The 27,434-nt window shown below is 44.4% G+C and overlaps 1 protein-coding gene across 1 annotated transcript in view; it reads left to right on the top strand.

The window, feature by feature from the left end:
* PRELID2 (PRELI domain containing 2) overlaps nt 1-26,551 on the top strand; it is a 263,904-nt gene extending 237,353 nt beyond the window's left edge. Inside the window, exon 6 of the mRNA XM_063928118.1 lies at nt 25,887-26,551. Within this exon, the coding sequence (XP_063784188.1) occupies nt 25,887-25,943 (57 nt within the window). The 3' untranslated portion in view covers nt 25,944-26,551. The remainder of the gene's footprint in view (nt 1-25,886) is intronic.
* Nucleotides 26,552-27,434: the final 883 nt, after the last annotated feature.

Consider the following 27,434-nt stretch of genomic DNA (forward strand, 5'->3'; position numbering starts at 1 on the left):
ATGAATTGACATAAAGGTAGATTAAAATAAAAAAACTTAATTGTTTTGATACATGGTAATACATAGTATAAGAAACCTATTTCCTTCTCATCATCTGAATTTATTACTTACAATATTCATAATAACTTTAATGTAATTTCCACAGCTGAATAATTGTATAATGCACACATGTTATTGCTAATCAGTATGTGTATTTTACTTACGGGATGTAACACAACACATAATTTCGGTTTATGTTGCGGTTTTGCAGCCAGAGTGTCTCAGAATGGAAATACTTAACTACTGGAAATTACTAGCATGCTCTTATGTCATTTTGAAATATTTTGTGATTCTAAAATACACCATGCATTAAATGATCTGGGTTCTCTTCAACATACATTGGCCCTATTTCAGACCTGATCGTAGCAGCAAATTTGTCAGCAAATGGGCAAAACCATGTGCACTGCAGGGAGGGGCAGATATAACATGTGCAGAGAGAGTTAGATTTGGCTGGGGTGTGTCCAAACTGAAATCTAAATTGCAGTGTAAAAATAAAGCAGCCAGTATTTACCCTGCACAGAAACAATATAACCCACCCAAATATAACTTTCTCTAACATCCTAGAGGATGCTGGGGACTCCATAAGGACCATGGGGATAGACGGGCTCCGCAGGAGACATGGGCACTTTGAGAAAGACTTTAGGTCTGGGTGTGCACTGGCTCCTCCCTCTATGCCCCTCCTCCAGACCTCAGTTTGATACGGTACCCAGAGGAGATGGGTGCACTTCAGGGAGCTCTCCTGAGCTTCCTGACAGAAAGTATATTTGTTAGGTTTTTTATTTTCAGGGAGCCTGCTGGCAACAGACTCCCTGCATCGAGGGACTGAGGGGAGAGAAGCAGACCTACTTCTGTGAGTTTCAAGGCTCTGCTTCTTAGGCTACTGGACACCATTAGCTCCAGGATTCTGGGGACTCCAAAAGGACCATGGGGTATAGGCGGGATCCGCAGGAGCTTGGGCACACTAAAAAGACTTAAAACTGGGTGTGAACTGGCTCCTCCCTCTATGCCCCTCCTCCAGACCTCAGTTAGACATTGTGCCCAGGAGTGACTGGATGCACACTAGGGGAGCTCTACTGAGTTTCTCTAGAAAAAGACTTTTGTTAGGTTTTTATTTTCAGGGAGCCCTGCTGGCTACAGGCTCCCTGCAGCGTGGGAGTGAGGGGAGAGAAGCAGGACCTACTTCTGTGAGTTTCAAGGCTCTGCTTCTCGGCTACTGGACACCATTAGCTCCAGAGGGTTTGATCACTTGGTGCGCCTAGCTGCTTGTTCCCGGAGCCACGTCGTCACCCCCTCACAGAAGGCAGATGTCCGGTGAGTATGAGAAGATCAGAAGACTTCAGGACGGCAGAAGACTTCAGTGACGGAAGGTAAAGCACAGCGGTAACGCTGTGCTCCATGCTCCCACACATATATCACCAACAGTTGTCACTGGGTGCAGGGCGCTGGGGGGGCTGCGCCCTGGGAGACATGTTACTGAAGTTTTGTAAGGGCGGCATATGATTGTGGGTGCCGAGGCACCTTTTACAGACCCCCGCCGGCATTTTACATGAGTTTGAATTTGGCGGGCCGAAGCTGCCGGGAAGGAGGCGGAGCTTCGGTCTGCGGCTCACACGCGCCATTTTCTCCCTGCACCAGACAGAGGGAGAGCCGCTGCCGGGACCTCCACGCTGATTTCAAGTAAAGGGGGGCATCTCCAGAGGGGAGCCGCAGTGGGGTACCAGTCTTTTTGATAATAAGGCAGCGCTGGGTACATATATTCGTGTACCAATATACAGGCGCTGGGGTGTGAGCTGGCATACTCCCTCTGTCTCCTCTTCTGGGCTGCATTGTGGGCCTGTCACCTTGCTGGGACGGTTCTGTGTGTGTTGTGTGTCGGTACTACGTGTCGACATGTCGGAGCCTGAATGTTATTCACCAGAGGAGGTTATGGGAGGTGGGGATGCGAGGCTAGATGTAGCACTGTCGACGCAGCCGACTCCTGATTTACTAGCACTCCTTAATACAATAAATTCCAATGTAGCTTCTTTATCTAAGAGGTTAGATAAGTCTGAGTTACAGACGCAGGTGTGGAAAAAGTCCATGGAGGAGGCTTTATCTCAGGTACAGACCCCATCCGGGTCCCATAAGAGGCCTTTTACTCAGGTGAGGAATACGGATACCGACACGGACTCTGATTCCGAGGTCGATTTCACTGAGGCTGCATTACATCCACGATTAGTTAAGAGTATTCAGTACATGATTGTGGCTATAAAGGATGTTTTGCAGATTTCTGATGAACCTGCGGTAAACAAGGAAACAAGGATTTGCTTGTTCAAGGGAAAGAAACCTGAGGTGAAGTTTCCCCCCTCTCATGAAATGAATACTCTTTGTGAAAAGGCTTGGGAGTCGCCGGATAAGAAATGTCAGATTCCCAAGAGGATTTATATGGCGTATCCTTTCCCCTCTGATGACAGGGAAAAATGGGAGACATCTCCAACTTTTGATAAAGCTCTATCCCGTTTGTCTAAGAAGGTGGTGCTTCCGTCTCCTGACACGGCAGCTCTCAAAGATCCGGCGGATCGCAAGTTGGAGACGTGTCTGAAGTCCATTTTCATTGCATTGCTCAGACCTGCTGTGGCGTCTGTATGAGTGAGTAGTGCTATTGCTAAATGGGCTGAGAATTTAGCTAGTGACATGGATACTCTTGATAAAGATAATGTCCTTCTAACTCTCGGTTATATTAAGGACGCTGCGGATTACCTAAAGGACGCGGCAAGGGACGTCTGTCTCTTGAGATCAAGGACCAATGCCATGTCGATATCTGCCAGGAGGGCCTTGTAGATCCATCAATGGAATGCTGATGCCGACTCCAAGAGGTCTATGGAAGCTCTACCCTTTAAAGGTACTGTCTTGTTTGGGGACGGCCTGGCGGACCTAGTCTCGACCGCGACTGCGGGTAAGTCCTCTTTTCTTCCTTATGTTCCCACACAACAGAAAAAGGCACCACATCAACAAATGCAGTCCTTTCGTCACAATAAATACAGGCGTGGGAAAGGTTCGTCTTTCCTCGCCTCAAAGGGTAAAGGACGGGGAAGAAAACTTCCTGCAGCCTCAGGCGCACAGGACCAGAAGTCCTCCCCGGCTGCTACCAAGTCCACCGCATGACGCTGGGGCTTCCCTGGGGGAGTCCGGACCGGTGGGGGGCCATCTTCAGGTATTCAGCCAGGTCTGGATTCAATCAGACCTGGATCCTCGGGTGTTAGAAATCGTGTCTCAAGGATACAAACTGGAGTTTCAGGAGATGCCCCCTCACCGGTTCTTCATTTCGGCATTACCAGTGGTTCTTCCGGACAGGGAGGTGGTCCAGGCGGCGATTCAAAAATTGTGTCTACAGAAGGTCATTGTTCCCGTCCCAGCGGAGGGAGGGGTTCTACTCAAGCCTCTTTGTGGTACCGAAACCGGATGGTTCGGTCAGACCAATTCTAAATCTAAAATCCCTCAATCCATACTTGAAAGTCTTCAAGTTCAAGATGGAATCCCTTCGAGCGGTGATTGCCAGCCTGGAGGGGGGGGGGGATTTTATGGCGGCAGTCGACATAAAGGATGCCTACTTACATGTGCCGATATATCCTCCACATCAGGCTTTCCTCAGGTTTGCGATACAGGATTCTCATTACCAATTTCAGACGTTGCCGTTTGGGCTTTCCACGGCTCCGAGGATTTTCACCAAGGTCATGGCAGAAATGATGGTTCTTCTTCGCAAACAAGGGGTTTCAATTATCCCGTACTTGGACGATCTCCTGATAAAGGCGAGGTCCAAGGAACGGTTGCTGAGAAGTGTAGAGTTGTCACTATCGGTTCTGCGACAGCACGGTTGGGTGCTCAATTTGTCGAAATCCCAGTTGATTCCGACCACTCGGCTTCCTTTTCTGGGCATGATTCTGGACACGGAGTTACAGAAGGTATTCCTTCCAGAAGAAAAGGCTCGGGAACTGCAGACGATGGTCAGAGAACTTCTGAAGCCGACGAGTGTGTCAATCCATTATTGTACTCGGGTTCTGGGGAAGATGGTTGCGGCGTACGAAGCCATTCCATTTGGCAGATTTCACGCCCGCGTGTTTCAGTGGGACTTGCTGAGCAAATGGTCCGGATCTCATCTACACATTCACCGGAAGATAAGTCTATCTCCCAGAGCCAGAATTTCTCTCCTGTGGTGGCTGCAAGCTCATCACCTCCTGGGGGGACGCCGATTCGGTATCCAGGATTGGGTATTTCTGACGACAGATGCAAGTCTCCGGGGCTGGGGCGCAGTCACCCAAGGAAGAAATTTCCAGGGAAAATGGTCGCTCCAGGAAGCCTGTCTCCACATAAATATTCTCGAGTTAAGAGCCATTTACAACGGCCTGCTCCAAGCAAGAAGTCTTCTTCAGGATCGACCGGTCCTGGTACAGTCAGACAACATCACAGCGGTGGCCCATATAAACCGGCAAGGCGGAACGAGGAGCAGGGCGGCAATGGCGGAGGCCACAAAGATCCTTCGCTGGGCGGAACAACACGTCAGCGCACTGTCAGCAGTTTTCCTGCCGGGGGTGGACAACTGGGAAGCGGATTTCCTCAGCAGACACGACCTCCATCCGGGAGAGTGGGCTCTACACCAAGAGGTATTTGCAGAAGTGACAAGATGCTGGGGAATTCCGTTGATTGACACGATGGCGTCTCGGCTCAACAAGAAGCTCCCGAGGTATTGTTCCAGGTCAAGGGACCCACAAGCCACTGCAGTGGACGCCCTGGTGTCTCCGTGGGTCTTCCAGTCGGTGTATGTGTTCCCTCCACTTCCTCTCATTCCAAAGGTGCTGGGGATCATTCGTCGAGCAAGGGTTCAGGCGATTCTCGTCGTTCCAGACTGGCCAAGAAGGGCCTGGTACCCGGATCTTCAGGACTTGCTGGTGGAAGATCCTTGGCCACTTCCTCTAAGAGAGGATCTGTTGTTGCAGGGTCCATGCGTGTTTCCAGACTTACCGTGGCTGCGTTTGACGGCATGGAGGTTGAGCGCCAGATCTTAGCTCGTAAGGGTATTCCCAGGGAAGTCATTCCAACTCTCATTAAGGCTAGGAAAGAGGTCACGGCGAAACACTATCACCGTATCTGGAGGAAGTATGTTTCCTGGTGTGAGCTTAAATAGGCTCCTGCAGAGGATTTTCACTTGGGTCGTTTTCTCCACTTTTTACAGGCGGGCGTAGATGCAGGCCTGAAATTGGGTTCCATCAAAGTGCAAATTTCGGCTTTGTCTATTTTCTTTCAAAAAGAGTTAGCTGCCCTCCCAGAGGTTCAGACCTTTGTGAAGGGTGTAATGCATATCAATCCGCCGTTTGTACCTCCTGTAGCTCCATGGGACCTCGATGTCGTCTTACGGTTTCTCATGTCTTCCTGGTTTGAACCTTTGCGTAATGTTGAGTTGAAATTTCTCACTTGGAAGGTCGTTATGCTTTTGGCGCTGGCATCTGCCAGGCGAGTGTTGGAATTGGCAGCTTTATCTCATAAGAGCCCGTACTTGATTTTTCATTCGGATAGGGCGGAATTGAGGACTCGTCAACAATTTCTACCGAAGGTGGTTTCTTCATTTCACATTAACCAACCTATTGTGGGTCCGGTAGCTTCGGAAGAGGTGGCGATTCCAAAATCTCTGGATGTTGTAAGAGCGTTAAAAGTATATGTTTCTAGGACAGCTGTTACTAGGAAAACTGAAGCGTTGTTTGTTTTGTATGCGGCCAACAAGATTGGTCATCCCGCTTCAAAACAGACTATTGCACACTGGATTTGTAGTACGATCGAGCAGGCTCATTCTTCGGTAGGACTGCCGGTGCCGAAATCGGTTAAAGCCCATTCTACCAGGAAAGTGGGCTCATCTTGGGCGGCTGCCCGAGGTGTCGCGGCGCTACAGCTTTGCCGAGCAGCTACTTGGTCGGGTTCGAACACTTTTGCTAAGTTCTATAAGTTTGATACCCTGGCCGATGAGGACCTGGCGTTTGCTCAGTCGGTGCTGCAGAGTCGTCCGCACTCTCCTACCCGTTCTGGAGCTTTGGTATAATCCCCATGGTCCTTTTGGAGTCCCCAGCATCCTCTAGGACGTAAGAGAAAACAGGATTTTGGTACTCACCATTAAATCCTTTTCTCCTAGTCCGTAGAGGATGCTGTGCGCCCGTCCCAGTGCGGACTATTACTTGCAGTGTGTTTTCTTACTGGTTAAGTTAGTTTGTACACGAGTTGTGTATTGGTTTGTTGCAGCTGGTTGCTGGAGTTTTATGCATACTGTTATCTGGTTTGGCGTTATTCCGGTTGTACGGTATGTTTATGGTGTGGGCTGGTGATTTGGTAGCCCTTAGTTAAAACAAAAATCTTTCCTTGTACTGTCCGTCTCTCCTGGGCACAGTTCCTATAACTGAGGTCTGGAGGAGGGGCATAGAAGGAGGAGCCAGTTCACACCCAGTTTTAAGTCTTTTTAGTGTGCCCAAGCTCCTGCGGATCCCGTCTATACCCCATGGTCCTTTTGGAGTCCCCAGCATCCTCTACGGACTAGGAAAAAAGGATTTAACGGTGAGTACCAAAATCCTGTTTTTTGTCCTGGGTCATACGGCGCTGGGGTGTGTGCTGGCATACTCTCTCTCTGTCTCTCCAAAGGGCCTGGTGGGGAAACTGTCTTCAGATAAGAGGTTCCCTGTGTGTGTGGTGTGTCGGTACGCGTGTGTCGACATCTCTGAGGTAGAAGGCTCACCTAGAGAAGAGGGGGAGCGTATGAATGTGAGGTCTCCGTCGGCGGTGCCGACACCTGACTGGGTGGATATGTGGAATGTTTTAAGTGCTAGTGTGAACTTATTGCACAAGAGATTAGACAAAGCTGAGGCTAAGGAACAGTCAGGGAGTGAACCCGTGTCTGTCCCTATGTCGCCGGGACCTTCAGTATCTCAGAAGCGCCCACTATCCCAAATAGCAGACACTGATACCGACACTGATACCGACACGGATTCGGACTCCAGTGTCGACTACGATGATGTAAAGTTACAGCCGAAAGTGGCTAAATGTATTCGATATATGATTATTGCAATAAAAGAAGTGTTGCATATCACAGAGGAACCCCCCTGTCCCTGACACGAAGGTACACATGTATAAGGGAAAAAAGCCAAGGTAACTTTTCCCTCCTCACATGAGTTGAACGAATTATGTGAAAAAGCTTGGGAATCTCCAGACAAAAAACTGCAGATTCCCAAAAGGATTCTTATGGCGTATCCTTTCCCGCCAACGGACAGGGTACGGTGGGAATCATCCCCTAAGGTGGACAAAGCGTTGACACGCTTGTCAAAAAAGATAGCGCTGCCATCACAAGATACGGCTACCCTCAAGGTAGCAAGCAGGAGATTACCTTGAAATCCATTTACACACATTCTGGTACATTACTCAGACCGGCAATTGCGTCGGCCTGGGTTTATAGCGCGGTTGCAGCATGGACAGATTCCTTATCGGCGGAGATTGAAACCCTAGATAAGGATACCATTTTATTGACCCTAGGCCATATAAAGGATGCTGTCTTATATATGAGGGATGCTCAAAGAGACATTAGTTTACTGGGTTCCAGAATAAACGCTATGTCAATTTCTGCTAGACGAGTCCTCTGGACCCGGTAGTGGACAGGTGATGCCGACTCAAAAAGACATATGGAGGTTTTACCTTACAAGGGGGAGGAATTGTTTGGGGAAGGTCTCTCGGACCTGGTCTCCACAGCTACGGCAGGTAAATCTAATTCTTTGCCTTATGTTGCCTCACAACCTAAGAAAGCGCCACATTATCAAATGCAGTCCTTTCATTCAAATAAAAGCAAAAGAGTGCGTGGATTGTCCTTTCTTGCCAGAGGTAAGGGCAGAGGTAAAAAGCTGCACAGCTAGTTCCCAGGAACAGAAATCCTCCCCGGCCTCTGCAAAATCCACCGCATGACGCTGGGGCTCCGCTGGGGGATTCCGCCCCAGTGGGGGCACGTCTTCGACTTTTAAGCCACATCTGGGTTCACTCACAAGTGGATCCCTGGGCAATAGAAATTGTTTCTCAGGGATACAAGCTGGAATTCGAAGAGGTGCCTCCTCGCCGGTTTTTCAAATCAGCTCTACCGACTTCTCCCCTGGAAAGGGAGATAGTGTTAAATGCTATTCACAAATTGTGTCTTCAACAAGTGGTGGTCGAAGTTCCCCTACTTCAGAGAGGGAAGGGATACTACTCTGTTTGTAGTTCCGAAACCGGACGGTTCGGTCAGACCCATATTGAATTTAAAATCCCTGAACCTATACTTAAAACGGTTCAAGTTCAAAATGGAATAGCTCAGTGCGGTCATCGCCAGCCTGGAAGGGGGGGATTTTATGGTATCCCTGGACATATAGGATGCATACCTTCATGTTCCCATATATCCACCTCATTAGGCGTACCTGAGATTTGCGGAACAGGATTGTCATTACCAGTTTCAGACGTTGCCGTTTGGGCTTTCCACGACCCCGAGGATTTTCACAAAGGTAATGGCGGAAATGATGGTGCTCCTGCGCAAGCAGGGTGTCACAATTATCCCGTACTTGGACGATCTCCTCATAAAAGCGAGATCACGAGAGAAGTTACTGAACAGTGTGTCACTTTCAGTGAAGGTGTTACAGCAACATGGCTGGATTCTCAATATCCCGAAGTCGCAGCTGGTTCCTACGACTCGTCTGAGCTTCTTGGGCATTGTTCTGGACACAGACCAGAAAAAGGTTTTTCTCCCGATAGCAAAGGCTCCGGAACTCATGATTCTAGTCAAGAACCTATTGAAGCCAAAACAAGTGTCTGTGTATCATTGCACTCGAGTCCTAGGAAAAATGGTGGCAACATACGAGGCCATTCCCTTCGGCAGGTTTCATGCAAGGACCTTCCAATGGGACCTATTGGACAAGTGGTCCGGATCACATCTATAAATTCATCAGCGGATCACCCTGTCCCCCAGGGCCAGGGTATCTTTCCTGTGGTGGCTGCAGAGTGCTCACCTTTTGGAAGGACGCAGGTTCGGCATTCAGGATTAGATCCTGGTGACCACGGACGCGAGCCTCAGAGGGTGGGGAGCAGTCACAAGGGGAAGAAACTTCCAAGGACTCTGGACAAGTCAAGAGACTTGTCTTCACATCAACATCCTGGAACTGAGGGCCATATACAACGCCCTACGGCAGGCGGAGAACTTACTTCGCGACCAACCAGTTCTTATCCAGTCAGACAACATCACCGCAGTGGCTCTTGTAAACCGCCAAGGCGGCACAAGGAGCAGGGTGGCAATGGCGGAAGCCACCAAGATTCTTCGCTGGGCGGAAAATCATGTAAGCGCGCTGTCAGCTGTGTTCATTCCGGGAGTGGACAACTGGGAAGCAGCCTTCCTCAGCAGACACGACCTGCATCCAGGGGAGTGGGGACTTCATCGGGAAGTCTTCGCACAGATTGCAAGTCAGTGGGGACTGCCCCAGATAGACATGATGGCATCCCGTCTCAACAAAAAGCTACAGAGGTATTGCGCCAGATCAAAAGATCCTCAGGCGGTAGTAGTAGACGCCCTAGTGACACCGTGGGTGTTCCAGTCGGTTTATGTGTTTCCTCCTCTTCCTCTCATACCCAAGGTATTGAGAATAATAAGAAAAAGGGGAGTGAGAACAACTCTCATTGTTCCAGATTGGCCAAGAAGGACCTGGTATCCAGATCTGCTGGAAATGCTCACAGAAGATCCATGGCCTCTTCCTCTACGACAGGACCTGTTACAACAGGGGCCATGTCTGTTCCAAGACATACCGCGGCTGCGTTTGACGGCATGGCGGTTGAACGCCGGATCCTAGCGGAAAAAGGAATTCCGGATGAGGTCATTCCTACGCTGATAAAGGCTAGGAAGGACGTGACATCTAAACATTATCACCGAATATGCCGTAAATATGTTTCTTGGTGTGAGGCCAGGAATGCTCCTACGGAAGAATTCCATCTAGGCCGTTTTCTTCACTTTCTACAAACTGGAGTGAATTTGGGCCTAAAATTAGGCTCCATTAAAGTTCAGATTTCGGTCTTATCCAATTTCTTTCAAAAGGAATTGCCCGCTTTACCTGAAGTACAGACTTTTGTGAAGGGAGTACTGCATATTCAGCCTCCTTTTGTACCTCCGGTGGGGCCTTTGGACCTTAACGTGGTGTTAAGTTTCCTTAAGTCACATTGGTTTGAACCACTTAAAACAGTGGAGTTGAAATATCTCACTTGGAAGGTGGTCATGTTGTTAGCCTTGGCTTCGGCTAGGCGAGTTTCGGAATTGGCGGCTTTATCACATAAAAGCCCCTATCTGGTTTTCCATATGGATAGAGCGGAATTGCGGACCCGTCCTCAATTCCTACCTAAGGTGGTCTCATCCTTTCATATGAACCAACCTATTGTCGTGCCTGTGGCTACACGTGACTTGGAGGATTCCGAGTCCCTGGATGTGGTCAGGGCTTTGAAAATTTACGTGGCCAGAACGGCTAGGATCAGAAAAACAGAAGCACTGTTTGTCCTGTATGCAGCCAACAAGGTTGGCGGCCCTGCTTCAAAGCAGACTATTGCTCGCTGGATCTGTAACACGATTCAGCAGGCCCATTCTACGGCAGGTTTGCCGTTACCGAAATCGGTTAAGGCCCATTCCACTAGGAAGGTGCCTGAGGGGTCTCGGCACTACAGCTGTGCCGAGCTGCTACTTGGTCGGGGTCAAACACCTTTGCAAAGTTCTATAAGTTTAATACCCTGGCTGAGGAGGAGCTCCTGTTTGCTCAATCGTTGCTGCAGAGTCATCCGCACTCTCCCGCCCGTTTGGGAGCTTTGGTATAATCCCCATGGTCCTTACGGAGTCCCCAGCATCCTCTAGGACGTTAGAGAAAATAAGATTTTAAACCTACCGGTAAATCTTTTTCTCGTAGTCCGTAGAGGATGCTGGGCGCCCGTCCCAAGTGCGGACTATTTCTGCGAGACTTGTATATAGTTTTGCTTACATAAGGGTTATGTTATAGTTCCATCAGGTTGGACTGATGCTACGTTATTTTTTCATACTGTTAACTGTTTACTTGATACACAAGTTATACGGTGTGATTGGTGTGGCTGGTATGAATCTTGCCCTTGGATTAACAAAAATCCTTTCCTCGTACTGTCCGTCTCCTCTGGGCACAGTTTCTCTAACTGAGGTCTGGAGTAGGGGCATAGAGGGAGGAGCCAGTGCACACCCAGACCTAAAGTCTTTCTTAAAGTGCCCATGTCTCCTGCGGAGCCCGTCTATCCCCATGGTCCTTAAGGAGTCCCCAGCATCCTCTACGGACTACGAGAAAAAGATTTACCGGCAGGTTTAAAATCTTATTTTCTCTGCACATGTTATATCTGCCCCCCCCCCCCCACCCCCCCTGCAGTGCACATGGTTTTGCCCATTGCTAACAAATTTGCTGCAGCGATCAGGTCTGAATTAGGCCCCTTGTTTTGTGTGTTTCTAAAATAATACAAATATATTAATTAATGCTACTTTAGCAACTCAGTCTCCAGAAGGAAGTTTGGAATAAGCGAGAATGATGAAATGACAGCAAGAGACCAACAATTGAATAGCAAATGATGGCAGTTTTTCTCCCTTGAAATAGAAGCTTTAGTGACGGCTGTCAGTTACACAAGTATTTTAGATTTATCTGCGAGTGTGGGAAGCTTAATGGTTAGGTAATATGTGGTGTGGTTTCCTAGTACTTCCAAGCTATACACTGTAATTAGTGCAAATTACACAGTTAAAACGTCATGTCCTGCAGCACAGATCATCTTGTTGCCGCTCTAGTTAAATGGTTATACGTTAATTATTCTTTGATCCAACAACTCAGTGAATGAGTAAGTATAATAGATCCCTTATGTCCTTTATCACTCCTTATAGATTTTCTATCTCAAAGAAACTATGTGCTACTGAGTATTGTGCTCCTTGGCAGTATGTATTGAGTTTGTAATTTTATCAAATCTATCAAGTCAATAGTACTTAGACTTAATGTAACATTACATCATCACTGTTACATAAACAGCCCCCCCCTTCCCCATATGTCAAATTCCGTTACACATAACCTGAATAATTTATTGTCAGTCAGAGTCCTATCAGGTCGTTTTACTGTATAAAAGTGTGTATATATTATGGTGTGTTTCTGTTCTTTCTTTGTTTTCCAATCACAATTTTATTTAGCACCAACAACATATAGGCAGTAAAACCAATTTTTAAAAAATTAGAACAGTGATGCTCATTTACACAACAACCTAAAATACATCCAAAGTCAAAAACCCATATACATTAATAATAATAATAATAATACACTAGAAAATGGGGATTGAGAGCAGACATGGAAAGGCAGGTGGTGGGGAGGGGAAGGGAAATGGGCACCAACTCACACAGAAGACAACCAATCATATGAAATATAGTAAGAGCATATCAGTGTACAGCAGCTCTCTCCATGAGCACCCAAAGTCAGCTAGACTGGCATAAATAGGGCAGAGTAGTAACCCAATAAGAGTATTCGTTAGATTCTTTGCACAAGCCAGTAATGCCAAGGTGAAACAAATTCAGAGTTACAGTAAGTAAGTAACAAAGCCAGAGCTGAGAGTGTGATATCTTCCACCCAATACACTGGAATGATAACTTTCACAGCGTTATCCAGGTGTTTCAGAAATGATTTGTTTATATTGTGAAACAGGCATCATAGCTATAAAAATTTAAGAGCCCAAACCAGGTCCTGTAGGAATAACAGATTCAGCTATATTTTTAGAGAGTGCAATTATAGATCACCGATAGGGAAAAATATATGTGGGTACTCCCACAAGATATGATACGGAGACATCCACCACACCTTCAATATCTATTCAGAATATTGGGATACACTGTATAAGTTTATTTAATGAAATATGGTTGCAGTTGCCTGAAATGAGCACCTTATTATACCGCACTGCAGAGTATGTCATTGCTGTGGAAAGAAATTCTAATAAAAAATAATGCAAACATTAGCACAATACTGTCAATAAGGCAACACCATAGCAAAACAAATTAAATATGTACAGTGGGCTCCACAGACAAAACAATCTGTAGTATTCAAGTGGTATGTACTCATTACTTAGGGAAAACAACAGGATAGCAACTTTTAATATTGTTTATTGTATGTAGCATAATAACGATCCATTTGGCTTCCTTTCATGTCTTTACAGTCACAGTCATCTCTGTTTAATCTCACAGTCATGTGTCTAGACAGTTCTTGTTGCCACACTTAATAAATTTACCCAGAAAAACTTCTTTTTGTTTGAGCAGCTCAGAGCCAAATAATTCATGCAATATCTGCTGGAATGGAATACATATGATATCCCAGCAGACATAATGCCTGCTGTCAGTATACCAACAGCGGCATCCCGTCTGCCGGAATCCCGGCAACGAGTCCCCTCACATGCTCACTGCGCTCATCACACTTTGGGCCCGGTGGCTCTCGGCGCTCGCCACAGGTTATATTCCCACTCTCTTGGTGGCGTGGACCCACCAACCGAGTGGGAATACCAGAAGGTGGTCGGGATTCTGGGCGTCCGTATTTTACCGGCTGTCGGGATTCCGGTGTTGGTCTCCTGAATGCTGGGATCCCGCCAGCCGGTATTTTAACTGTATCCTGTTGGAACAACTATGTACCGGTTCTAATCTTAATTATATATCAACATAAATTCTAGTCACCTTGTTATTTTGACACACAGTCTATGCAGAGTAATGTGCCTGATATGGTATTATGATTAAACAATTTTCCGATGTGTCAAATGATATTTCCTGGCAAAACTGTAATCATCAATGAAATATATTGCGTGTTGTACATTTGTGATAGAAATTAGCCATTTTGGATTATTCTTTTTTTTTTACTCTATACACTTCCAGCACATTCTGCATACAGACAAAGATGTCAATTTTGAACACAGGAAAGGCATTCACATGAGAAACCCATTGAAAACAGCATGATCCATAGGTTATCCCTCGACAGTCAAACAATTGGAACATGTTTATAACTGGCCCATTAATGAACCCATTCATATACAGTATGTGAAGTATATGATAAAAGACACAAGGTTGACTTCCGGTGGGCGGGGCATCTAGTATGGCCGCTTCTTAACAATCCTCCCGACTGAGGCAGCTATAATCCTCCCTTGTCACCTTCTGAAAGCTCCGTTAGACGGGAAACTTTTACTGCATCAGGTGGCTGATATAGAGTGGACCCCGAAGATATCACTTTGGTGTTGGGAAATTACCTCTGCACCAGAGTCTAGCCTCTTTCAGTAAAGGCGCGTATGACCGCCATTGTTTTGGCGCGAAACCCAGAGTGGGTCGACGGACGCCTGTACCGGAGCTGTTGGCAACCTCGAACTGCCCGATACCTGCTGGTGCCCCCGTTTAACAACTTTAACCCCTGCGGGGAGAGACCCTCTTCTCAAAGTCTGACGGTTTGTCCGTCTCGGTTCCTCGTGCTGCACACTGATTAGCAGGGGGAGAGGCGCGGAAGATTGCCTGCGGGCTCTTACCTCCTACTTGAGTGAAACCGAACCTCGAGCTGATATCGGAGATACTAAAGTAGGCTCCCATTCCTTAAGAGAGAGGCTCGACTGAGGTCCTGCTGCTTTGTCCGGTGCAATTGTGGTGGCGGCGGCGTGTACGCCTCCTTTATCTACTCGACAGTGTGCGTTTACGCCGGGACCTGCTGCAAACCCTTGGGGCTGGTGCTGGAGCCGTGGTGAACTGTCGACGGCCGGATATTTCCTGTCCCTGCCGACGAGACTGGCATAGGCTATCGGCGGTGGAAGCTGAGTTGCGCTACCCGACACCCTGGTTCGGACGATAGCGACGGGTGCACACCCCTGCCCATCTATTTACGGACATATTTGCCCCTGAACTTGCTACTTACCCGTGGTGAAGTGGGATCTACGTGGAGGTCTCTGGCTGGTATTGAGGAGACGGGTCAGCCTCTGGAGTTTGGAGATGCGGGGTCTCCCCGCCTGAGCTGCCCGGACGTTTCACTCCCAGCCTGTGTGCACTCCCCGGATCCCTATCCCTGCCGGAGGGGCCTGGTTGGGCTGCTGGAGGTGGACGCCCTGCCTGGTACCTCTGCCTGCACGGCAGCAACTTGGGCATCCTTCTCTACACCTGTCGGGGGACATCTGCCCTTAGGCCCGCTGCCCTCACCCGGAGTGGGGTCTACCTGGACGGCGACTCGCAACGGTTTGCTAACAGCGGCTCTGTGTACCACCTTCCGTGACCCTGCTGGATACTGGTGGAGCACTACTTCGAAGGTTGTACCTGCCTGAGGGTCCGACCCTGGTGGGCCCATCTCACGACACACAAGATTTGTTGCCTGCTGTACAGTTTTGCCTATACTGCCTCCTACACGGTGAGTCCGTTCTGACTTGGGGAGGTGTGGGTCACACTTGTGTTTTGGGTTGGCTTGGGGCTGAGGTCATTATCTTGGATGGGATATACTGTATGAACATTGACTCTGACTGTACACCACTTGGAGCCTGCATACCTGGGAGCTGTGTGTTTTGATTTCACACGGGGACAGCTCGCTCTCTGCTAACTGAGTCACACACAGTGTGGGACATATGAAGGCTGCGTGGACTCTGGGCTTTGCATTTCTGTCAGGTGCACCAGTACTGCCCTATAGACCTGTTTTGCCTCGCACATTAGTGCTTATCGTGTGATAATTTACTATACTCTTTGTTGCAGGTGGTTATTTTTATAATATCTTATTATATGTCTTTGTTGTTACCCCTCTGCTGATGCCTCAAATCCCTTTCGTATAATTAGTATTTCCCTGTGACACATCCCATGTAGGCTCACTACAGGCTTTCAAAAATCTGCTGGATAGCTGTACTAGATTTTGAAGGTTGGTCTTGTGGTTTCCTAGCCCTAAAATCCCCCTACTGGACATACTTTGGAACACAGTTGAGCCAAAGGATTTTACTTATAATATTGTACTGACACCTAGTGGTTACTTCGCCTGAAGCGGCAGATTTCATAAATTAACACTATTTCAAATCTGTACGTTTGCATTGGAGGGCTCTTCAATACTATATTCATCTGTGTTCCACAGGCTGGTTTACGGGTGGAATACCCTCAAAACAACTGGCAGATTTTTTCTGCTTCAATTATGTATAAACGAATATTGTAAGCCACTGAAGCTTAGTTATATTGGTGTCACAGTAACCAACGGTACTCTAAAGGTTAGCTATCCAGTGCTATGATAGACTGTGTACATTTTCTTGTTAACAATATTGTATAAACCTTCACTCATTGACCTGCTGAGAGAATACCACTCAGCCGTGATTTCCAATTAGGTTAGTCCACCTCACTGAACTTAGGTTATTACCGCCTTATATCAAAGACTTCTACTACATAACAGCTCGAACTGCACAGGTTTGTAGCTTGGTGTCACAGATTTTTGTATCACCGCAGGTTGAGGTTGTATGTAATTTTTTATTTTTCTTTCATTCTTTTTTTTTTTTTTTTTTATATCTTTCCTCTTCTTTGTATCTGCATACTTCCATTGTGTATATTGGATAAGAATTTCTTGTGTTAGGTCATCTCTACTATGTATTCTTAACAAGATGTGATAAAAACTTTCTATGGTGAGCCTTTAGCCTTTCCTTAGTGCAAACTATTTCAGAATAACAATTATCTTGTCTTTTGGGGAGCTTACTCAGATAATTTGGCGTGGTTGTCCGGTTAGGCCGGTTATGGACAGGTTTGTGTCCAGAACAGCTACTCCAAACTCATCAATATACCCCACTGATACAAACATGGTTAGAAATAAAAAACACTCTGCTCAATCTCAGAATCCCCCATCCCCATCGGGTTCATCCTCCTCCTCCACTGGAGGTGTCTCAGCCCATGCCCCAATTCATACTGGCATTGCTATTCCATCTTCTGCGGAGAATGCCAAGGAGGTAATCTCAATGCTAATGCCTTTAATGGGTAAACGCTTTGAAGATTTACATGCTCGTCTAGATGCCTCTTTAGCTAAAATTGATGCCAATACGGCAAGAATAGCGGAAGTAGAGCAACGCACTAGTGCGACGGAAGATACCATACACTTATTGCAAGTAACCGTTGCCTCTCAATCCCAGACCATAGACTCCTTATCAGTAAAGCTTGATGACATAGAAATAAGAGAAGCAATTTACGATTCATTGGTATCCCTGAATCGGTCAAGGACGCCCAACTTGATGAATATATTAGTGTCAGAATCCCTCAAGCTTTGGACTCCCCAGATGCCTCTAATGTTCCACAACTGGAGAGGGTGCATAGAATAGGCCCCCAGCGCCAACGTGAAGATTCTAGGCCTCGCCCGGTCATAGCCAAGTTCTTTGACTACCGGGCCAAAGAACGGATGCTATCGGCTTATAGGGCTAAACAAAATCTACTTTTAGATGGCAACCATGTTCTAATATTCCAGGATTTTTCCACGTTGGTGACTCAAAGGAGGAAAGCCTTCTCTGAGGTGTGTAAAATGTTAATTGACCAAAACCAGCGCTTTGCGCTTCTTTATCCGGCTAAACTAAGAGTGATGATTAATGGTCGACCTGTGATCTTTACTGACCCGCAGAGGGCCAAAGATCATTTTCAAAGGCATCGTTCACCCTCCCCATCTAGTTCTGTGGCTGGATCTGCAGGGGGGTCATGACTGTCTTTAACAAATGAAGTTTGCACATTTAATGTACTTTGACGGATTACGTCTTATAAAGTTTAGGCTATAGGCCCCAGATTTCTCACTTAAATTTGTTACATTGTAGTAATTACTTTTTTTTTTTTTTTGTACGGATTTGTATATTTTTGTGGATTATCGGGAGCACTCCTTTGTCAGGATGGGGTCCTCCAGTTTCTCTGGTGGAACAGGTAGTCCTCCACTATATTGTTTGTTCTTTTGTTTGGAAAATGTATGCACTGCATTTTGTCACTGTTTTTGTTTTTTTTCTGTTTACATGTATTGCCAATGCACTGTGGATAATATTTCTGACGTCTCTTCTTAGGGGGGTGGATGGGGAGCCGCATGGGGGAGCTTTGGGCCCGTTTTCCGGGGTAGATCCTTTTTCTAACAAGCTTGATGACAATGCAGGCTAATAATGATTCCACTGTCCGGGCTCCTTCCAGTGTCTCTTTGTTGTCATGGAATGTAGGGGTACTCAATTCCCCCATAAAACGCAAAAAGGTACTCACACATATTCGTAGGTTACGCCCTCAATTAATTTTTCTACAAGAGACTCATTGGGTGGCGGGAGATGGCTCCGCTCTTCGGGCTTCTTGGGTTGGGGAGTGCGTATCTGCATCTTATCGCTCAAAGTCACGTGGGGTAGCTATACTCTTTCATAGGGACTTACGATATTCTATATTAGACTCAATGATTGACCCTAATGGTCGTTTCGTGGTGGTGGACGTGGAGCTGGAAGGCGCCAAGTACACTTTAGTCAATGTATATACTCCCAACGTTAACCAGACTGTGTTTTTTCGTGATCTGACTCAAAAATTAGCCAGTCGTACGTTGTACCCATTGGTTATTGGCGGTGACTTTAACACGGTAGACGACCCAACAATTGATAAATCGCCACCTGCTGCTAGAGCAACTTCCCAATGCTGGCGTTGTATACAGGAATTGAAGAATACGTTTCATCTAGGGGACCCCTGGCATTTACTGAACTTAACAGATAAGACGTATACACACCACGCTAGAGCACACAATTCACTATCACGCATCGATTATTTTCTGGTAGCCTCTTCACTTTTAACCCAGGTTAAATCTACTGATATAGGAGATATAGTAATATCCGATCATGCCCCGATTCATTTATCCCTCTATTTGCAAAATGCTCACACTCTGGACCGCTTTTGGAGATTCCCGGACTATTTGGCGCAATCGGAAGACTTTAAACGGTTTCTAGTTTACAATTGGACTCATTTCGTAGATGACAATATTGAACATTGGGACAACCCGGTGCTCTTCTGGGAATCTTCAAAGGCGGCAATGCGGGGTCACATTATAGGTTACGTTACAAAATTGAAAAAGGACGAAGCTAGAAAGTATCACACGTTACAGACAGCGGTCTCCCACAGTTTTCAAGACTATGTCAGCTGTTCCTCTGACTTAGCTTTGGAGGTTTATTTACAGCACAAAAAATTGTTAGTCTTTTTTGACCGTACAGGCAACCCAACGTTTGGATTATACCAAACATTATTTTTACCGTTGGGGTAACAAACCTGGAAGGTTGCTTTCTATGATGTCGAAGCCTTGGAAGAAACGTACATTTATGTCTTCTGTTAAGGATTCGACATCAGGTAAACTTCTCCTTAAAACGTCAGAGATACTGTCTAAGTTTACTCAATTTTATACTGAACTCTATGCTGCAAAACCTTTTGACTCCGATTTACATTCCAAATTGTTGAATGAAGCTAATCTTCCTACACTTACACAGGCTCAGGAGGACTTAATGTCGGCGGACATAACGGAAGGGGAGCTTGAAGGGTGATTAGTAACCTCTTGCCACACAAGTCACCGGGCCCGGATGGATACACTGGGATATATTTTAAACTCCTCCAAAATGAGATTACCCCTACCCTTCTTGAGCTTTATGGTACACTTTTTCAGAACACTCCGTCATACCCCTCATTTTCTCATGCATATACAACTTTAATTCCCAAACCGGTCAAAGACCTTACCGAGGTGGATGCTTATAGGCCCATTTCTTTGTTAAACATTAATTTTAACATTTTTGCAAAGATCGTGGCTAATAGACTCCAGAGCATTCTTCCTGAGCTACTCACACATCATCAGGTTGGCTTTGTTAGGGGCCGCCACTCAGTGAAGGCAATACGAACTCCCCTTGCGTCAGTAATTGCCGCTTCTCATTCCACAAATCCTGATTGTATGCTACTTAGCTTAGATACCCATAAAGCCTTTGATACAGTGATGTGGCCTCATCTGTTTAAAGTCCTTGAGAAACGTGAATTCACCCCATCATTTATACAACTAATTCAGTATTTCTACTCCTCGCCCACTACATCCTTGATTGTCAACGGAGTATGTGCCCCTTAATAAATATGCAAAGAGGTACACGCGAGGGCTGTCCACTCTCGCCCCTATTGTTGAACTTGGCAATTGACCCGCTCTTTCGAATCCTTCAAACTTTCACCTCTTTTCAGGGAATCCAAATCGGCACAGTGGAGGTCCGCCTCATGGCCTTTGCAGATGATGTCCTATTACATATATCTAACCCTCAGGACTCCTTATCTGCAATCTTAAATATCTTGACTGATTTCGGACGGGTCTCAGGCTTTGAGGTAAATATGTCTAAGTCTATGGGCTTATTTTTGAGGCCAGGGGTAATCCGGCCTGCATGGAGTAGTCATTTACCGCTGTCATGGGCCAAATCCCACATCACCTATTTGTGAATTCAATTACCAAAATTGCCATCGGCTCTCTACCGGCTGAACATTACCAGAGCAATCTCTTCCGTCGGGGCGGAGCTTGAGGGGTGGAGCCATCTCCTGTTATCTTATTTGGGAAGGGCGAGTCTAATAAAGATGGTTACTTTTCCACGTTTACTTTATTTGTTTCAATCTCTGCCACTCCTTTTGACGCAAAGGGACACTCTAAAGATTAATGCTTTATTCAGAAGGTTTCTATGGAGAGGTAAATGTCCCAGGATCGCCCTGGTGAAGTTGCAGCAAACCAGAGACAATGGAGGTATTAACTTTCCGCATATAACACACTATAATCATGCATCTCTTTTACGACATTTGCGCGACTGGTTACACAATGGTGAAATTTACACAGATTCATTTTTAGATAAACAATTTCTGTCGGAGGGTAATTTAATTACCTTCTTACATAAACATGACGCAGAAATTGATCAGGAATTACGAGAGAATCCATTGTTATGGTCCACGAGAAGAGTGTGGCATATACTACACCATCAAAATAATTTAAATGCACATAAATCCATGTTTCTACCATTTTTGTCTAACCCGGATTTTCAAAACGGATTAGCATCCTTCCCTTTTACATTATGGAGGAGGGAGGGAGTACAAGATGTAGGCAGTATAGTCGATATTTCCTCTAAACGTCTGTTGACGTTTGAACAGGCTAGGGAAAAATACCCAGTTCTTCCAAGATTCCCTTTGGCATTTTTCCAGGCGCAACATTACGCAAGCTCAATTATCAGAGCTCTCTCAGAGCAGGATTGGCAGAACGCTACTGATAGTATGCTTCGATCATCTCCACCGGGTAAAAAAGCTATTTCTTGGCACTACTCTATTTTGAGAAAACATATGGACCATGAGCGGGTTACTTCAGGGGTTAGTCAATGGATATCTTCCTTCCCCTCCTTGTCGTGTGACGATTTACTTAAGAATCTTCGCAGTTGCTGTAAATTGTTGCCCGCTGCGCAATATCGAGAGATGTTCTTGAATATTTTTCACCGCTCCTATTTCACGCCCCGTAGGCAATATTTGGCTGGTATGACTACCTCTCATAACTGTTTAAGATGCATGTCCCCTCAAGCAGACTTCCTCCATTGCTTCTGGTCTTGTCCTTTGCTTCAGAGATTTTGGTTGGCGGTAAGGAAATTTTCCTTGGATCACCTAGTCAATTACATTCCATTTAGCGCTGAATGGGCAATATTCGGGATAGTACCTACTACACAAAGAATTGCTAGGGGGTGTAGGAAGTTACTGCTAGCTATAAGCGCTGCTGCCCGAAAGACTATATTGCAAAGTTGGATTTCTACCTCTCCACCTTCCCTACAGATGTTTAAAAATAAGCTATTCCATGTTTTTAACATGGATTGGATTGAAGCATCATTGAATAAGGAACATTTGGTTCTGCCTTTCTTTGAAACATGGGAAAGTTATATCCCCACTCTACCCAGGGAGTTTCAGAATAGAAAAGTAGAATCTCTTGCAAACACAACGTGGTTTCTGCAGCGAAGAATCGCGTGTGATCTCCCCTTCGACATATGAGGAAATATTGTTGCTTGCTCTCCCCCTTTTGCTTACAAATGACACTTTGGGGTTCGGATCTTGTGGTCCTGTGCGGCTCCTCATCCCCCCCCCCTCCCCTTTTTCCATCTTCTCAATTGGTAACGTGTACGGTGAATGGCAGTGTTATAATCACTTTACACCACGGTAATGCGTCCTGGCAGACAATTTATATATTATTTCATTGGTAAATGGATAACCTTCCAATATTGATTACTCTATTTCATTGTGATATAGCTACCGTATTTGATTCTATGTACTGCTTGGATGCACACTTTTGGCCATGTTAATATATTTTATGTACAGATTGTAAAGAAATGTCGGCAATTGCGGTGCTTAATAAAGTTTATTTAAAAAAATAAAAAAAAGACACAAGGTTGCCCTCCTTCAGTCTCTAGGGTTGTACCTGGCCCATTTTTCATACTGTATACGCCATTTTACATTGATCCATTGAGCATTTGCATTACCACTATGTTTACTGTAGAGCTCATTAATGTGTATTAAACATATGTACATTTACATTCAGGTTCTAAGTGGTAGATACCTACAAAATATGTAAATATACAAAAGATTGAAGCCAATATCTGTAAATAGATAATAAAGGGAAGGCGATCTACCACTACATTCTCTTATCTCTGGAAAGAGAACAAGCTGCTTTTATAATCGAAGGATATACAGCACTGCAAAAAAATGGGTGACATTCCTGATCAGGATCAGTTTACAAGGTTAACAGGGAGGTTTGGTTTGGTTCCGCACAAGAAGAGTATTATAGTAAAGAACATAGATTTATACAAGAATTGTAAAAACCTGTTCAAATAACCAACAGTATTAGACTTAGAGATCCTTAAGGAAGGTATCTAATATTATTGTAGGTTGGTGGTGCTCCCAGAGTCAGTAGTAATTGGATAGGGAGGAGAAAAAAGAAAGACTCTGTGTTGGGGCACACTTAGAAATTTATGAATTTATTAAAACTTAACTTTTAATATTAATATCACATACAAAAGGAGATAGTTTAATACAAAAAATTGCTCAAGTACACAGAGTATACATATGAAAATAACAGTCTACACAGAAATATTGAAAACGTTTTCTTACATTAGGATCTTCTGTGTAGCAAACATAGCTTCCACCAAGGGGACCACCATCAGCTAAATTGGTATTCCAATTTTGACTTATATTATTATTATACCCTTTTCTTATGCCTTCTTTCTAGATCGTATAGGTTAATAGATCACTAATAACCCATAATCATTACCATAGTGATCTCACTTTTCTTAATTTCCCTTGATCTACTCAGGCATATAATTGTTTTTTCAAAAAAATTTTTTACCATAGGTGCTCTTAATTTTCCATCAGGTTTATCCTGATTCGTGTCAACGATTTTTCTAATTAATTAATTAATTTTTGAATCTTTATTAATCTACTATCTACTGTATTGTTACACTTTACACTTTTCAATATTTCTGTGTAGACTGTTATTTTCATATGTATACTCTGTGTACTTGAGCATTTTTTTGTATTAAACTATCTCCTTTTTTATGTGATATTAATATTACAAGTTAAGTTTTAATAAATTCATTAATTTCTAAGTGTGCCCCAACACAGAGTCTTTCTTTTTTCTCCTCCCTATCCAGGATCAGTTTACCACAGAAAAGAAAGAGAAAATGCAGATGCACAATCTATAGTACTAAGCACTGCTAATCAGTATAATTATAATAAACTCTGAAATCTAACAGAGATAAACTGAGGTGCTTAGCATAATTTTGGGTCGAAAATAACCACGAGCAGATGTCCTAATCTGATGAGTCCCTAAAATAAGGTTCAAGTCCAGGGTACACTTAAAGGTGGAGACTTCTTCAGCTTCGATTGGCACCCCTCCCACCTGTCCAAGGGTGTTTTTAATTAACATGGATCTCTGGCATTTACATACTGCATATTGGGTAAGGCACTATGATTGGTAAGTCCCGAATAAATATATTCAATTGACATATTGTAACACCTAATCTAGCACCTAATTATCTTCTGTCAATGTAGCACTTTGTAAATTTCTAATTATTTCCACTCACCTATGTAACACTCAACACATAGCTTTTTAACACTTAAACCTCTAATTAGTGTCATGCCTTGGAGCGGTTGGCCTGTGCTAACCTGGAAAGCCTATGCCCTGGACTTGAACCTTGGTGTTAGGGGAAGAGAAATGCTGATGCGTACTAGAACTTAGAACACTGATAGTAAAAATAATTTACAAATATGTGGGCCCATGGAAGACGACCAGGTGACTCCATTATATAGGTCCAAAACATTTCTAATACTATCACATTCTATAAATTTATCTAGGTCTTGCCTTCAAATAGAGCCGTTATTAATGTGTGATTTGAAATGTAGGAACCTCTGCTAATCAAAACACTTTAGGGTAAATGGGAGGGGTGCCAATGCCCGAGTGAAGAAGCCTCACCTTCAAGTGTACAATATGTACACACATTGGGGGTAATTCCAAGTTGATTGCAGCAGGAAATTTTTTAGCAGTTGGGCAAAACCATGTGGACTGCAGGGGAGGCAGATATAACGTGCAGAAAGAGTTAGATTTGGGTGGGTTATTTTATTTCTGTGCAGGGTAAATACTGGCTGCTTTATTTTTACACTGCAAATTAGATTGCAGATTGAACACACCACACCCAAATCTAACTCTCTCTGCACATGTTAAATCTGCCTCCCCAGCAGTGCACATGGTTTTGCCCAACTGCTAACTAAATTCCTGCTGCGATCAACTTGGAATTACCCCTATTAAGAGGGAAAAAGGGAAAGGGGCTGGACTGCACACACTATTACTAAAGATATTAAGCATTGCTATCATGCTGAGGCTTCTAATACTATGCTTAATTAGGGCTCTATTTTCAGGTAAGACCTAGATAAATTTATATAATGTGATAGTATTAGAAATGTTAGGGACCCATGTAATGGAGTCACCTGGCCGCGGTACATGGGCCCGCATATTTGCTCAAATGTGTGCTAAGAATTCACTTATACTCCATGTTTATTGTGAGGGTTTATCTAAATTATTTTTACTATCCGTGTTCTTAGTGCTAGTAGTGTGTATCAGCATTTCTCTTCCTCCAGAATAGTATTAGAAGCACCTCTTAATATCTTTAGTAGTGTGGTGTGCAGTCCAGCCCTCCCCATTTTTTCCTTGGTGTTCGAGACCCACCAGATGAGGTCACCTAGTCACGGTTGGCCCATATTTTTCACCCAACATTTTGCTAACCACCTCAGATTTACTCTGTTATATTGCAGAGTTTATTATCATTAATCTGATTAGCACTGCTTAGTACTATAGAGAGTGTTTTGCACTTTTCGGTGTGGAACTACAAAATTCAGCATGGTAGCACCTCTCATTATATTTAGAATTAGAGTGTGCAGCCCAAGATATCTGTTCTCCCGATATATTCTATATTGTGTACAAATGTAGATGGAGACTAATACCCCCCCCCCTTCTTCAACCAAGCAGCTTCAAGGTAGCATTTGTTAAGTACATTCTGTGAAATGAAAGGAAGATGCTGATTGGTTGCTACTGTATGGGAAACCTCCCCACTGCTCCACTTGTCCACGCTTATCACTGCTTGATACATCAGTCCCTAATTCTGATTTCCATTTTCTGACTTTTTGGCTGTTCATTATTATTCCTGTAGTATATGCCTAAACAGTACATGTTAGCTGGTGTAATGTGTTAGTCTAAACGTATACCAATGTACTATTTTCACAGAGTATTTCAATCATGGAAATGATCCTGCTGGAGCGATGCGGATGTCCTTTCTCCTAGCCTGGAACCACGAGGACCGTCTTCATTTACATCACGACACAGCAAACGACCATACAGACTTGATGCAGTATTTTTAAGGTTCAAAGGTGTTTTTTTGTTTGAAAAACATTCAAAAAATGAATTGAACCAGTTTAGAAGCGGCTACTTTACACAACTAAGGACTTGAGAATAGAAAGGAAACGTAGTTATGTCAGAATGTCTGCTTTAGTCTCTCCAGTTACATTGGGGGAAAAGTTGAATTCACAAATGGGTTGGGTTATAAGATGGCAAGTATCCGTCCAGTAAAGGAAGGCCTGTTTCTCTGCCATGCAGCAACTGCTCTAGTGCGGTTTCCTTTTCTTACTTTTATACGTTGTATATATGAGGTGATACTCCAATCTAGCATGTTTCATTTCAATGACTCCTATGCATTCCATTATGGAACGATTTCAAAATAGTGTGATATTAAGTGGGTGGGCCTGCTAAGTGAGCTCATACAACAATAAGCCCTTTAATTAAAATCTGCTCATTAATCATGCTTCATTAAGTTGACAGGTTGGTATGCAATGCTGCTCCTGCTTATGTGTGTATTTGTAGTCGGTAACATTTATTAAAAGAAGTAAAAAGGCTGATCATATACGCCATGGAAATTTGTTTGAAAACATTAGGTACCCACATCTTGTAATTTGCAATAGACCGTGTTTGATTTTATTTTCTACCATAAAGCTTTGTAATGTTCAGCATTTCTTCATGTAAAGTGAGCAGTATTTTATATCTTGCCTAAGTGACTGCATACAGACGCATTTCACATCTATAAGAAAAGAATAGTAGATGGCACACTTAGAAACATTTTATATTTTGTAGTGGGAAGTCATAAATACATACAAGTGTTTCAAAACAAGTGATAAAGAACATTTTATAGCAAGAGATAAAAATAATTATTGTGGAACAAATCTACATTAATTAGAAAATCTACCCATTTTTAAATAATATATATTATCCCTTCAGTAAGGCAATGCAAAAATATTCATATACATGACTTAGTATTTGCAGCGAATACATTATATCCATAAAGTACGTGCCTTGGAAGGTACAGAAATGCAAAATTTAGCAGTAACACAAAAAACCTTATTTCTGAAGTACTCTGGAATTGCACAATGCTCAGGCTTTGCATTGTAGCACCTAGAAGGTTCATCCAGCACACTTGAAGTTGCATGCCTACTTAGTTCATGAGAGATGCCTCTGCAAACTAGAAGTGCATACTGTGCAAAAGTGGAAATGTTACGTAAAAGCTCAATCTACAAATTTTGGAACGTCCATTTATGTAGCAAATTTGCTAAGTCCCCATCTGTAATTCCTACCAGTGAGTGAAGAGGCCACACATAATTATATAATCCTATCTACTCATAACAAGAGGGGCTCAGTTTATACTCCACTCCAGAAAAAAAGTATGTGTACAAAATAGATGGAGGGTGAGGGGCGGGTGAGCGAGGGGGGGGTCCTCTATTGCGT

This window comes from Pseudophryne corroboree, chromosome 6 (assembly GCF_028390025.1).
Source record: "Pseudophryne corroboree isolate aPseCor3 chromosome 6, aPseCor3.hap2, whole genome shotgun sequence".
In the NCBI taxonomy this organism is placed as follows: Eukaryota; Metazoa; Chordata; class Amphibia; order Anura; family Myobatrachidae; genus Pseudophryne; species Pseudophryne corroboree.